General features: G+C 49.8%; 1 protein-coding gene across 2 annotated transcripts in view; it reads left to right on the plus strand.

The window, feature by feature from the left end:
• Positions 1-6,141: 6,141 nt before the first annotated feature.
• The window catches only part of PPP2R2B (protein phosphatase 2 regulatory subunit Bbeta), a 73,655-nt gene continuing 67,243 nt past the window's right edge, over positions 6,142-12,553 (plus strand). The window contains exons 1-2 of one of the 2 annotated variants that reach the window (XM_051631402.1): positions 6,142-6,297; positions 6,442-6,519. In XM_051631402.1, the coding sequence (XP_051487362.1) occupies positions 6,288-6,297; positions 6,442-6,519 (88 nt within the window). In that variant the 5' untranslated portion in view covers positions 6,142-6,287. Of the gene's footprint in view, positions 6,298-6,441; positions 6,520-9,810; positions 10,035-12,553 lie in introns of those variants that run through there. The other variant, XM_051631403.1, reaches the window with a different exon arrangement.

Below are 12,553 nucleotides of genomic sequence, written 5' to 3' on the forward strand. Positions count from 1 at the left end.
CAAAAGCTAGAGCCCAGGGCAAAACCAGTACAGTTAGTGGCATTCGAAGTGAAAATGTTACAAAACAATTAATTGAGAGTTGTTCTCTATTCAGGGAGTCATCTGAAGAGTTTCAGGGCATCTCTGGGCAACAGATGAAGATGTGCTGGCGACACATCAGACCTGTGAAATTCCTGGGTGCAGCGGGATTCCCTGCGGAGAAGAGGCACCGATGGACGCCGAACAGGAGCTCGGGGGAGAGAAGCGGCTCATCAGGGCACCCGTCATGCCACGAGGCACCCTCAGCCCTCCCCGGCTGGCGGCACAGAGCACCACGATAGACCTCGGGTGCCTTCTAACGGAGAAAAGGGAAGAGGACTGGTTCCTGTCGTCCCGGAGGCTCTACCAACCCGACGCCCTCTGCACCTCCACGGGCACCTGAAATCCTCCCTTCCCACCCCAGCCTCTGCACAGAGACAAACCCCCCAGGCTCTGCAGAGGTCTGAGGGAGCAAAGCACCTGGATTTTATCTGTTCAGCCAACGATACTTTTGTTTCAAGTACCAAACTAATTTTTAGCCGTGGCTTACAAAAGTAAAGAAGTTTAGCTGTATTTACAGCATGTATTGGCTGGAACCTTAAGCCCTGAAGAAGGGAATTTAGCAGCCGTGGCTCAGCTGCAACCCTCCGGTGAACTCTAACATTATGGTATGATTTCCATGTGTCAGATTGTAATATCCATTGCTGGCATCTCTTGAGGTTCAAGTGGGCTCACTTTCATGAGAGTCCAAAGCTTCTACTGAACTAGAGCTATTTTGTATGCTTTGCAATTCTGTAGATGGATGCTTGCTCAAAGGCAGAGATATTGGTATACAGAATTAATCGAGCTTAAAACTGATATGTTGAATATTTAATCTGCTTAATTTAGTTTTCCCAGTGCTTTCAGCCCACCAAAATCCCCTGCAGCTGCCCGTACCCACTCGGCGATGGCAGACGAGGTCTGCAGAGGCAGCAGTTCTGCCGCTGGCCACAGAGGGTCACTGGTGACCGGTGCTCTCATCACTGGTGACCGATGCTCGCCACTCGAGGGCTCACACGGAGAGCAACAGCTTCTTGGTTCACATACGTGTCCCCAGAGTCACTAGGGGCAGGTGGCCCACGCTCGTGGGGTGCCCACGCCTCCCAACGTCCTCAGCAGGAGCAGCTCCCAAAGCCCGCTCCCTTCGCAGAGCTGCAGACACGTGGGGCTCCCCTCCAGCAGCGCTGTCTCTCCTACAAGCAAGGAGCGATGTTTTTCTGGATGGGCAAAGCTGTTTCTGGTGTCAGTTTATCCGTCTAACCCACAGAGAAGCAAGGACTTATCTGTTCCAGCTGAGGATCAAACAACTGTCTATTAATAGACTACAATCCCTCATGGGGGGCAGAGAGGAATGATATTACTCTTCTGAAAGACCCTTAAAAGTCACAAGAGACAGGATTTGCTTAAGAAAAATCAGGGGAGCAGACTTCTTCTCCACGGACACAACATGAAGTGTGACAATACACAAAAAGATCGTTGTCTTCAGCAGATCATGTGAAACAGTGAAACAATATCATACATTGCCTTGAATAAAAGGCTTTGCAAAGCTCTAGGCAGGGATGGGTAAACTACACAATGAAAAGCCCTGTTAGAGTTTGGAGGGGTTTCTAAACTTGCATTTGACAGATATCAATGCTACCTTTATACTCAAGAATCAAAATGGTCCACACCTGGGAGGTATAAAATCCCAGTTCCCCCCACAGCCAAGAGGACTTTAGTATAGGTAGTGCCTGTCTACTCTGGGTCTCAGCTTTAACTAAAAAAATAAGAAAACATTACACAATTTAATGTCCATTTGAAGAAGAGGGTGTTTCTGCTTCTATCAAACTCATTTTCCTCCCAGCTCAGTTATCTCTATGCATCATTGCACTCACATCTACAAAGACACTGAAGACACCTTAAGAGCTGTAGATGAAGCAGAGAGGAAAGGGCAGTCAAGGGCAGACTGCAGTGGTTTATGGGCTGTTCCCCCTCCAGTCCTTCCCACCCCACGTCCCTCCTTGAAACGCTGTGCTCTGTTTGGTGCTGGGGATCCTCACCAGCCCTTGCACACTGCCCTGGTTTGTGCACACGTGCACGTGCCCATACCCAGTGGTGCACAAAACCCTGTACCTTGATCAAGAGTGACTAGGAACACGGCAAGTCTTCACTCAACAAAATCACACTCAGTCTAGACAAATGTTATCAAATAATGACTATAAAGTAAAATGGGAGTCTAACTCTTACTGTGGCCCTGTAATGACAATACAATAAATAACAAAAATGCTATAAACAATAAGGAAAGAACAACAACATAAACCTTATCACAAGGATTATAAAAAGAGGTATTTGCTCACTGGTTTATTTTGGTTAGAGAACCAGAGATCTTTTTGCTGCATGACTGTATAAAGAAAATCTTACATATAAAAGTATTCTCATCCCAGATAGGCTTGATTGCTGTATTTGCTTTCCAGTTTTTATAATTCACACTTCAAATCTCAGAGGGAAAAAAATTGCTATAACAGCTGCTGATTTGTATGAACTAACTTGCACAAACGTTCTTCCTCCTATCCTTCAGGGAAAAGTCTGAGTAAACATGAGCCAGGGAAATCTATTCCCTTAGAAAAAGTCATCTTGCTGGCAATCTGAAAAACTCGGTTGTTTGCAAAAATCAGTCGTTACAGCACTAGTTTTTTCCCTGATGGGTAAATCTAGTCCTGGTGAAACCAGATACACCCCTGGGCAGGACTGCAGGGCTGCCCCTCTCCCTCCAGGCTACATCCAACACCTGGCTGCCAAGCTAAGGAGGGGCCAGCCCAGGTACTCCCAATGTATTTCTTACTGTATAATATAAATAGTGACTGAAGACCAGAACTTTGCTGGGTGCCTAGTGAAGCAGACAGGAAACCAAGCGTTTTTGTCTTTCTGTTCTTCCACACTTCCACACTCAGCACGATGGTATTATTTGGCACTTATTGTTAGGACTTGCACATTCACATATTAAACTTCAGGAGTTTTTTCTGACCACTGGTAACAGAAGACTACTGATTTGGGGCAAAACCTGGCAAGCCTAAAGGAAAGCACAAGCGCTGAGTTCCCTCTGTCAGCCTCGTGCTCAGCTCCTGCTAGTGAGTCTAGTGTGAGACAGAGAGAAATGCTTAATTACGGAGAGTGAGTTAATTAGTGATGTCTCAAGTGCAGACGCAGACCGGCAAAGGCGCACGGAGGAGCCCAGCCCCGGAGCCTGCAGAAGCTGGGTCCCCTCCTCCGCCTTGCACAGCACAATTTCAAAGCAGAATGGGCTGTTTACCACTGCTTGAGCAGGCATTTTTTGAGGCTCCACACAGGCAGAGCCGTTAGCAGGGAGGTGACGGGGAGCAGCTTTCGCCCAAGCGCGCACAGACGCGGCAGGAGGAGCGCGGCCGCGCGCACCGCGATCCGGCCGGGGACAAACTCCCCGGGCAGCCCGCAGGGCAGCGGACGCGGGGACGCGGGCACCGGGACATCTGTAGCGGTGACACGGGGGCCAGCGAGCTCAGCGAGCCTGGGCAGCCGGGTGCCCGCTGCAGCCTCCCCGGCCCGTTTTTGCCCAGGGGAGGCGAGCAGCGCCCCGAGACACTGCGGTGAGAGCAACCGCTCCGGGACTGCTACAGACCCCGGCGGCGGGCGGTGCCACGGCGGGTGTGCCAGGCGGCTGTCCCGGGAGGCCGAGCACCGGCCGCGGCCAGAGGCGCTCCGGGACGGCTGAGAGGCGGGCTCGGAAGGGACCCGGCAGCCCGGGGGGGCCGGCGCGGCCCCATCTGCCCTGGGCCCCACCTGCTCCCAGCCCCGCCGCTCCGGCCCGTGCCCCTCGCAGCCTGCCCGGCGGGCGGGCAGCCCGGCCGCTCCCGAGCAGCGATCGCACCCGGGCAGCGATCGCAGCCCAGCAGGGATCGCACCCGAGCAGGGATCGCAGCCGAGCAGGGATCGCACCCGAGCAGGGATCGCACCCGAGCAGCGATCGCAGCCCAGCAGGGATCGCACCCGAGCAGGGATCGCAGCCCAGCAGGGATCGCAGCCGAGCAGGGATCGCAGCCGAGCAGGGATCGCACCCGAGCAGCGATCGCAGCCCAGCAGGGATCGCACCCGAGCAGGGATCGCAGCCCAGCAGGGATCGCAGCCGAGCAGGGATCGCAGCCCAGCAGCGATCGCAGCCGAGCAGCGCAGCGCGGCGGCAGCTCCTCCCGCACCCGCCCCCCCAGCCGCGCATGCGGGCCGGGCCGCGCAGCTCCCGCGGAGGCCGGTGCGGGGCTGGGGGCGGCGGGAGCGGCCCAGGGCCCGCGGCCGGGGTCAGTGCCAGGCGCGGGGCGATGTTCAACCTTCCGCGCACGGCCCGGCCTCTCGTCCATCGGCTGGAGGAGGCAGGCTCGTCAGTTGCTGTCAGCAGTCTGAAGCGTTCCTATCGGTGGAAATCGATTGAAATACTATAAAATACTGAACTAGGCCGATGTTAGATGTTAGAGGCTGCCTTTGTCTGTCATCCGAATGAAAACTGTGCCCGAGGAGTTTGCCTTAGCAGCTGCTTCACAGCGCAGCCCGGTGAGCTGTGGGGCTGCTGGTCTCACTGCAGCCCGGCAAGCACAGCGAATGCCAAGGGCATCACCTTCCAGGGCTCCTGAGAAAGGTGAGAGGCACCGGTAATTCCTCTGAAATTAAAATCCCTGATCAGATACCGAGAAGCTTTTCTTAAACAAGAGCTGCAAACAGCGCTGAATGGAGCTGGGCAAGAGGCCAGCAAGGAAAGCAGCGCGGGGGGATCGAGCTGTCTGTCTGTCTGTCTGCCTCTCTGTGCTTCTGTCCTCGGCTGATCCTGGAAGCAGCCCAGGTACAACAGAAGAGCTTTCTAGAAAAGGCATCATGGTATTGCTCCTCCCAACCACCATGTTGTTTACTTGCTTTTGAAATACTCTAGCAGAATTTATGAGATATTCGCGTTCATGCAACAATATTAAGACCTGTTTTTCTAGATTCCGGGTTTTTTCTGTGTCTTCACATTTTGTAGCTGTTTCCATTGTTCAGACATCTGAAGTTATGAATCTCGCTAAACTAAATATTCTTTCATAATCTCATGAAACTGTCTCATACCCTCTGATTCCAGATATTTTCATACTCTTAAAATTCCAGTTTGAATAATCCAATAAAGCTCAATCTGGACTTTATATCTATTGTGTACTGAGAATGATCATATTACTTTTCATATATATTAATCTGCATTAATGTGTGAAATATTATCATAATATAAATAAAACCAGACAGAAATCTCTCAAAGACATTTGGGTAGGCCACGAGATAGCCCAGATAACTCAGTTACATCTCCAGCTGTACATTATCTCCCAATTCCATGTTTTCCTTTTCTTTTTCAGGGAAGGAACAAGCCCGAGTCTCCCATAGCAGGACTCCCTGAGTCCAATACCACACTTGCTGACTGCAAAACATTTCTGTGCCATGTTTCACCTGTGTGTAAAATGGGCAAGATGACATTTCCTGTGCTCCTGGCTCCATTGTGCTGTTTTCTTCATGTCTGGAAACAGCTTTGAGTTAAAGAGTGTGTTAGGATAAAAGGAAGTAAATTGTCCTTTGAGGCAGTGCATTTTTTGTGCTACAGTGAAAACTGCATTACAGAAAGGGAAATTCTGCTGAGCTGTCCAGAAAGAGAGGAGCAGCAGTAGACAAAATCCTAATTTCTCTCCGAGTGATTTAAGAGAGTATTTCTACAGCAACAAGCACAGTTGAGAGAGCTACAACTTAATGATACACCTTATAGTAGAAATGCCTGTTGTATTACGTTAAAGCAACTGCAGTGCACTTCTGGTTCCAGGCCAATGTTGATGGTAATATTATGATGTGCTGTAAAGCAGCTTCATTCCACCTGGGTTCAGTGTGAAGCAGTTCACAGCTACACTGACCACAAACTGGAAAAAAATGGTGGTAGTAAGAGTAGTTATTTTTTTCTCTGTTTTGCTCTTTCTTTAACTGTGCTGGGAATGTCTGGGGGCATTAGTATTCTGATGAAGAGAGGCTGTGACAAAGCCTGTGACTACAGGGCCTCCTGACTCTGTGATGCTGCCAGTGATGGAGAGGGGACTGACTCCGATTGCTCCGGGTTGGAAATAGCCCCACCATGGTACGGGGAGAGCAAACAGACGGGCGATTCATAGCGTGGCATCGTGTTGTCAGTTTTGCAGTGTTAGCTTTGCACTTCGTGTGGAAGAATGATACCAGGTGAGCAAATATTTATCTTCATGCAGGAATTGCAGATATTTGTGTGCTGCTTTGTATGTGATGTGTGTGTTCGTTTACAGAAGAACAAGCTATATACCACTGTGATTGTATCTTATCTTCTTTCTCCATGTCTTTCCCTGGCAGGATTTGGAAACCTCATGCAGGATGTGCTGTGGTGTTTTAGTCAAGTAAAAGGAACTATAGATATTGGGGTGACAGAAGGTAAGTTTATTTTTCCTTTTGTTGCTGCCACCAAAAATAGCTTGTTTGTCATGTACAGCTTGCCTGATGAGTGTGCAGGAGGGATGTTGGAAACTGCTGGCAAAGAGCTAAGTTACACTCTCTTCATTTCTGCCTTCATTATGTTCTTATAAACTTGAAAGAGATGGGTCTCTAAAATTACCTATTGATCCAGAAAATTCATTTGAAGGCATTATGGCTTAATCATATCAGTAGTCTTTGAAATAGATTTCCTTTTGGTTTTCAGCTGTTATTTACAGAATTTTTCAGGGAATTATGAGACAGTCTCTCCCACTATAACATCCATTACTGGAATCAGTTGGATTCTGTTTCTGGGTAACATAACTTTAACTTGGTGCTCATTTTTGTATCTGCAGTTAAAATAAAATGCAGTGTGTACACTTCTACAGATCCATGTCTGTGTGGGTGGGACTGATGCAGTTTGAGGATTTAGGAGCACATCCCCTTTAACAACCAGTAGCTTTCAGGGTGGTTTGTGCTCCTCAGTCCTTGGGCACTTCTCTCTCTGCCAGCACACCTGCTTGGCATTCAGCCAGCAAAACTGGACAGTTGAAAAGAAATAAATACATTAAATTTGGAGGATGAATTTATTAATTCATTCATTAATTAAGTAATTAAGCTCTGGTTTTCCTATGACTGTTCTGGTTTAAACTTATTACCAGGCATTTTCCTGCACTTCCTTGATCTCATGTCACACTTTCATCTTCCTTTCTCTTATTGCATTGGCCATTAACCCATTAATTCCTTTTCTATTTCACATTTTATTCCCCCATATCCCTCAAGGATAACTGAATCTTTTATCACACCCTTCTTCTTTTAACCCTCCCAGTACAGGCAGTGGTTTTGTGCCACAGGGAGGCCAAACAAACGGTGAAATCCCGTCTTCCTGTATGCAGAGCAGGTTGGCTTTGGGTTGCTGCCAGTGATCCTTTGCAGTTGCATGTAAATTTCTACCCTGTTTTCTTTGGAGCACCAGGGGACATGAGCTGGGTTCTCAGGGATCACCCTGCAGACTGACCCCACCATGGGCAGGCCTGATAACTGGAGTGTGAGGGTGCTGCCCATCAGGACTAAGTTGCATTGGCAGGACTGGGCCAATGTTTTCTACCGGAGTGTGGACACAACTGATAGAATTTCATCCCTCCATCTGAATGGTTTTGGGCTTGAGAATAATGATGGGAATTAGCTTGCTAGCCAGTGCAGCAATGCCCAGGAAAATGTTGCCAAAAATACAACTGCTCACAGCTCCTTGTGTGGATATTAAGATAATAAATGCAGGTAATGGGTTGGCCTATTAGATATTGTATTGCCTGAAGTGTGATACTTTCTTTAAAAGCACAGTCTCATAAGGCTGAGAAGAGATCTGAATCAGCCCAAGCCACTGACAGCAGAGCTCTGACTTCTTCTCCTGGTGGGAATGCCACTCTGCTTGGAGTACTGTCATCTGTTTTGCTTCAGTGGCAGTTCTCTGCTGTGCTGCTTTTGCAGAGGAGCAAAACCTGTAACCTCTAGAGACTACAGTGGGGCACAAAACTCATGAGAATGAACAGATTGGTCTGTGTGCAGTGGATGAGCATGTCCGTGGTGCAGCAGCAGGGCCCTGAAGATGCTGTCCTCAGGTGACACAGCGTGTGCTGCCCTCATCTCAGGATATTCACCTGCATGTGTTGTGTAAGCTGCTCCGGAGCTGTTCTCAGCTGGCCCTAGCCTTCTCTAAAGGCATCCCAGCTCCAGAACATTAGTTCAATAAGTTGCTTGAAAATTCACATTATTTTCCAGGTTTTGTTGTACATTATTATGAAAGTGGTAACTGAGCTGCTGTGATTATTAGAGATGGGTAATTGCAGTTTTCACATCTGTCATGTGATTTAATTATGCACATCACACCTAACTTGCTTCTAATTTCAGCTGGAGGTGACACTTGTCACTTTCTCAAGTAAACCTGGATTTAGTTTCTAAGTGCAGTTAAGCAGCAGAGTTGCTTCAGAGACGATTGTTTACATTTCTAGGCTATTCTATGAAATATTTTCATTGTGTGAGTGACATCGACACATAAAGTGACTTTCCAAGAAAAGTGCTTTATAAAATACTGTCTCTTTATTTCCTATCTTGTTTCTTGGAGTGGACTGGAGACACACAATAGTACACAACAGCTTTCATTGCTGCCTGACGCAGTCAGAGCAAGCTGTCATCTCTAAGCAGGAAGGCTCTCATTGCTTGCAGCCCAGACCTCGATTTTTTTTCTGCATCCAGAGAGGGTTTAACGAGAAAGATGTTGAAGTGAAATGAAAAGCTCCTCTCTTAATTGGCACAGGTGTTTTCCATCTCTTGGTATAAGTGCATTGGTGCTGTGATCTGCCAGTGACAGTAGAAAGCCTGCAGCCAGATGATGAATCCAGGCAGCCCTATGACCCGGTGCTCCACAGGAGGCAACCACAGCAGGAGAGAAGGGTGAGTGGTTTGGTCCTAAACCAAAACCTTGTCTTTAGAGTAATTAAGCAGCAGGAAAACGGGGGTGGGAGCACCACCAGTTTACCACATTATTTACTTCCAACCTGCCCTCCTGACACTGTGATATTTTCCATTCTGTGCCCCTGAGCACAGGGTGAGCTTGGAATGCGCTTGGCTGTGGGAGATTTCTGCCTTAAACAGTAGGTTGTGATTGAAAAAAGAAGTTCGAAATATTGATCTAGATCTGTTCTGCTGAAATGCTGCAGGTTTAGCTGGATATTGAAGAGTGAACTAGGAGCGCTGTCTGAGAGGAAATCACGGCTTTATTCTGTGGCTGGTTTGCATGCTGTGGTTCGCAAGTGCCTCTCCAGTGGCTGCTGCTGGTTCCCTGGGCTAGCAACACCCCCTGAACGCCCGAGAGCGGGGGTCGGGCGGCCCTGCCCGGAGCGTCGGGAGGGGCCCTGAGACCCCTCCGGGCAGGAATGCCGAGGCTGCGCTTTGCGTTCTCCCGGGGGGAGCCGGAGCGGCGGAGCGGGAATGGCCTCAAGCGCCTCGGTCCCCCCGCGGGTGACGGGTCCCCCCGCGGCCGCTCCCCGGGCCGGGGAGGGCTCCGAGGCTCCGCGGAAACGCGGCGGGGGGCGGGCCGGGGCTCCCCCCGCAGCACGGGCCGAGGCGCGGGGTGTGTTTGCGGGCCGGACGGGCTGAGTCAGCGCTCCCGGCCGCGCCTCCGCCGCTGCGGCCGCCGGGGCCATGGGGAGCGGCCGGGCCGGGGCCCCCGCAGCCGGGCCCCGCCGTGCAGGCTGCCCGGGCACCCGGCGGTGCTCATGGCCTGAGCAGGGCTTGCCTTACTTCCCTCTTCACTTGTAATGTTTCCTTAAGCGTCGTGTGGCTTTATTTCCTTTTCGTTATTATTTTAATTTATTTTTTTTAATCGCCGCCTTGGAAGATGAAATGCTTCTCGCGCTACCTGCCCTACATCTTCAGGCCGCCCAGCGCCATCCTCTCCGCCAGCTGCCACGCGGAAGGTACGCGGGGGCGGGGGGCAGAGCCCTGCGGCGGGGGCCCCGCTCCGGGCGGGGGAAGCGGCTGCTGTGGGCTGGTGTGGATCGCGGGAGGAGGCTGGAAAGGCAGAAAAAAAGGCTCGGCGTGCGTCCTGAAGGCTGAACAGATCATGACTTTGGGTGTTCTGCTGGTGCCGCTCCGGTAGCGGTTATCTCTGCGCCCCTTGCGCACGCAAGCCGGCAGCAGGACCGGCTTGAGGAGGAGTTTCTAGTTCTGGTGCACGTTTTTGAGGTTTATGTAGTTTGTAAATGTGGCCTTTAATTCATCTGTACATTCCCAAGAAAATGAAAACATCCTATCGAGCACTTCCTGCGTTCGGTTACCTCTGTCCTTTCCCTCACTCGGTAAAGGCTGTTTTCAGGTCTTGGCAAAACGGCTCTGCAGCTATTTGGGATAAATGGAATGTTCTCAGCAGTGTTTGAACTTTGTATTTCCTGGGCAGGAATGCAAAATACCAGGTCTGTCTGCGCCGAGACTTCAGCGGGACTTTTTCCATAGGGAGTGCTGGTTTATGCTGATTTATAACCCAGTGTGATACGAGTGTGCGTTTGCTGTGCGTGAACTGTCAGGCAGTTTTGTGAATCATCTGCAGTTGTCCAAACAGCTCCACGGGATCAAAATTCCACAGCACTGCTGCTCCCCTGCATGGAAGCACAGCGCTTTCCTCACGCACCAGGGTCAGTTAATGAGGAAAAACACCCCTCCTGTCACCCAGCTCTTACAGAGCCATTCATCTCCTTCCAGCCTGTGTGCATGAACTGAATGGCCAACCTCTCCCGAGAGCAAAGGGAACAGCCAGGCAGGCACTGTAGGGATGGATGCTCAGGGCTGCTTTTGAGACGACTGGCTTCGGTCTCTGCCCCCTCTGTGTATCTAAAGCACTGTGTGTAAAAATCAGCATTGTGGGGAGTACCTTCTGCTCCTGATGCCTTGAACAAGAATATTGCAAGGCTGAAGATAAGGAATGGAAGGGTGAAGCAGGAAGGACTGGGCAGTAGATGATGACACTTCAGACTAAATAATTATACCTACTTAGTTTGATATATTTTAGTCCAAGCAGGCAGTATGGAGGTTTTTTAAGATTTATTTTATCTGAAGTTCTGAGCAGATAAAATTATCCCAATAAATAACTCAGGCTAACTCTGGAGTTCTTTGAAAATTTCTCTGAAGTTCTCTCTTGTTTTCATTTTTACTTTGTCCAAAGGCACAGCTCCTTAAGGTGTTCTGAATAAGTAACATTTGGATTGTTCTAGTGAAACAAGTAATTTGGTGGAGAAGGAGACCTCACTCTTTCAGGGAAGGTCATGTGGGACTACTGAGAGCCAAAAATTAATTCAAGAAAGAATGTCACTCCAGTGTGCTATCTGTGCTTCTCCATTGCAAACAATACATAAAGAATAAAACTTGTAAAGTACTGTTTCTCAGACCAATTATCAGATTCATCTGATTAGCTCCAGGTGAAATGGAGATCTGGAGCATTCAGATGACTTGCAAGCTAAATTGCTTGCAGAACTGAGAGGAGAGCCCAGGTAAGAGCCTGACTCCTGCCTCAGTCCTCTGAAGTGGATAAAAAGGCCAGTGTAGCCTCCAAGAACCCTCAGCATAGGGTGTGCAGCAGCATCTAGTGCTCTTACCTCCTGAGTTACCAAGTTGCAATTTGGTATCTCTGGCTCACTCACGGAGGAGTGCAGACTCGCAAATGGACAAAACTATTTATGCGGTGAAGCTGTGATGCCTCAGGGAACAGATTCAGTCAGATGCTGCCCTGGTCAGTCCTTCAACTGTGCTTTACTCCACAGACAGACTGAAGGCACAGGACAGCTGAGCCTAGTGAAGAGTAAAGGCTCCTCTCCTCCCTCAGCCTGGCAGAGACATCCTTCTTAGCCAGAGGAGAAACTCCTTGGAGTCCCTGCACCACACTCTGTGCTCACCCCTTCCTGGCAGAGGTGTTCCTCCAGAGACCCTTCTGATCCCAGCTCCATCCAAAGCTAGCCCTGAAATCCTTATTACCTCACTGTCAGAGTTCTGTTCTTCATTCATCCCAAACTCCTAGAGTTATGACTGAGAGATCTAGTTCAGCAGAGAGCCTGGAACAAACTGTGCACCAAGCTGTAATAAACCTGAAACTCAAGTCCATGTGTTTATCTTCTTCTGGCACTGCCTATGACAGGGGTTTAGAAAGCTGCAGCTGAAGTCTCCTCATTTTGCTCAGCCCAGTCTGTTACAGGCTCTGCTTTGCTGGGAAGCTGCAGGCCTTGGCTGGCACTTGCCATGGATATGATCCAGTGGCATCACTGTTGCTGTGGAGGTGTGGGATTGTGCTCATGAAGGGAAGGAGAGGATCCATCTGCAGAGAGGTGGTGCAAGTGGAGTGCCATAGGTGGGGAGGTGGTGTGGCTGAGCAGGGGAGGAGCTGGCTCCTCTCCTGGGCTCATTGTTGCCATCACCCTCCTGCTGCTCTTTGCAGTCCTGAAGCACCAGC

Source organism: Apus apus, chromosome 13 (assembly GCF_020740795.1).
Source record: "Apus apus isolate bApuApu2 chromosome 13, bApuApu2.pri.cur, whole genome shotgun sequence".
Taxonomy (NCBI): Eukaryota; Metazoa; Chordata; class Aves; order Apodiformes; family Apodidae; genus Apus; species Apus apus.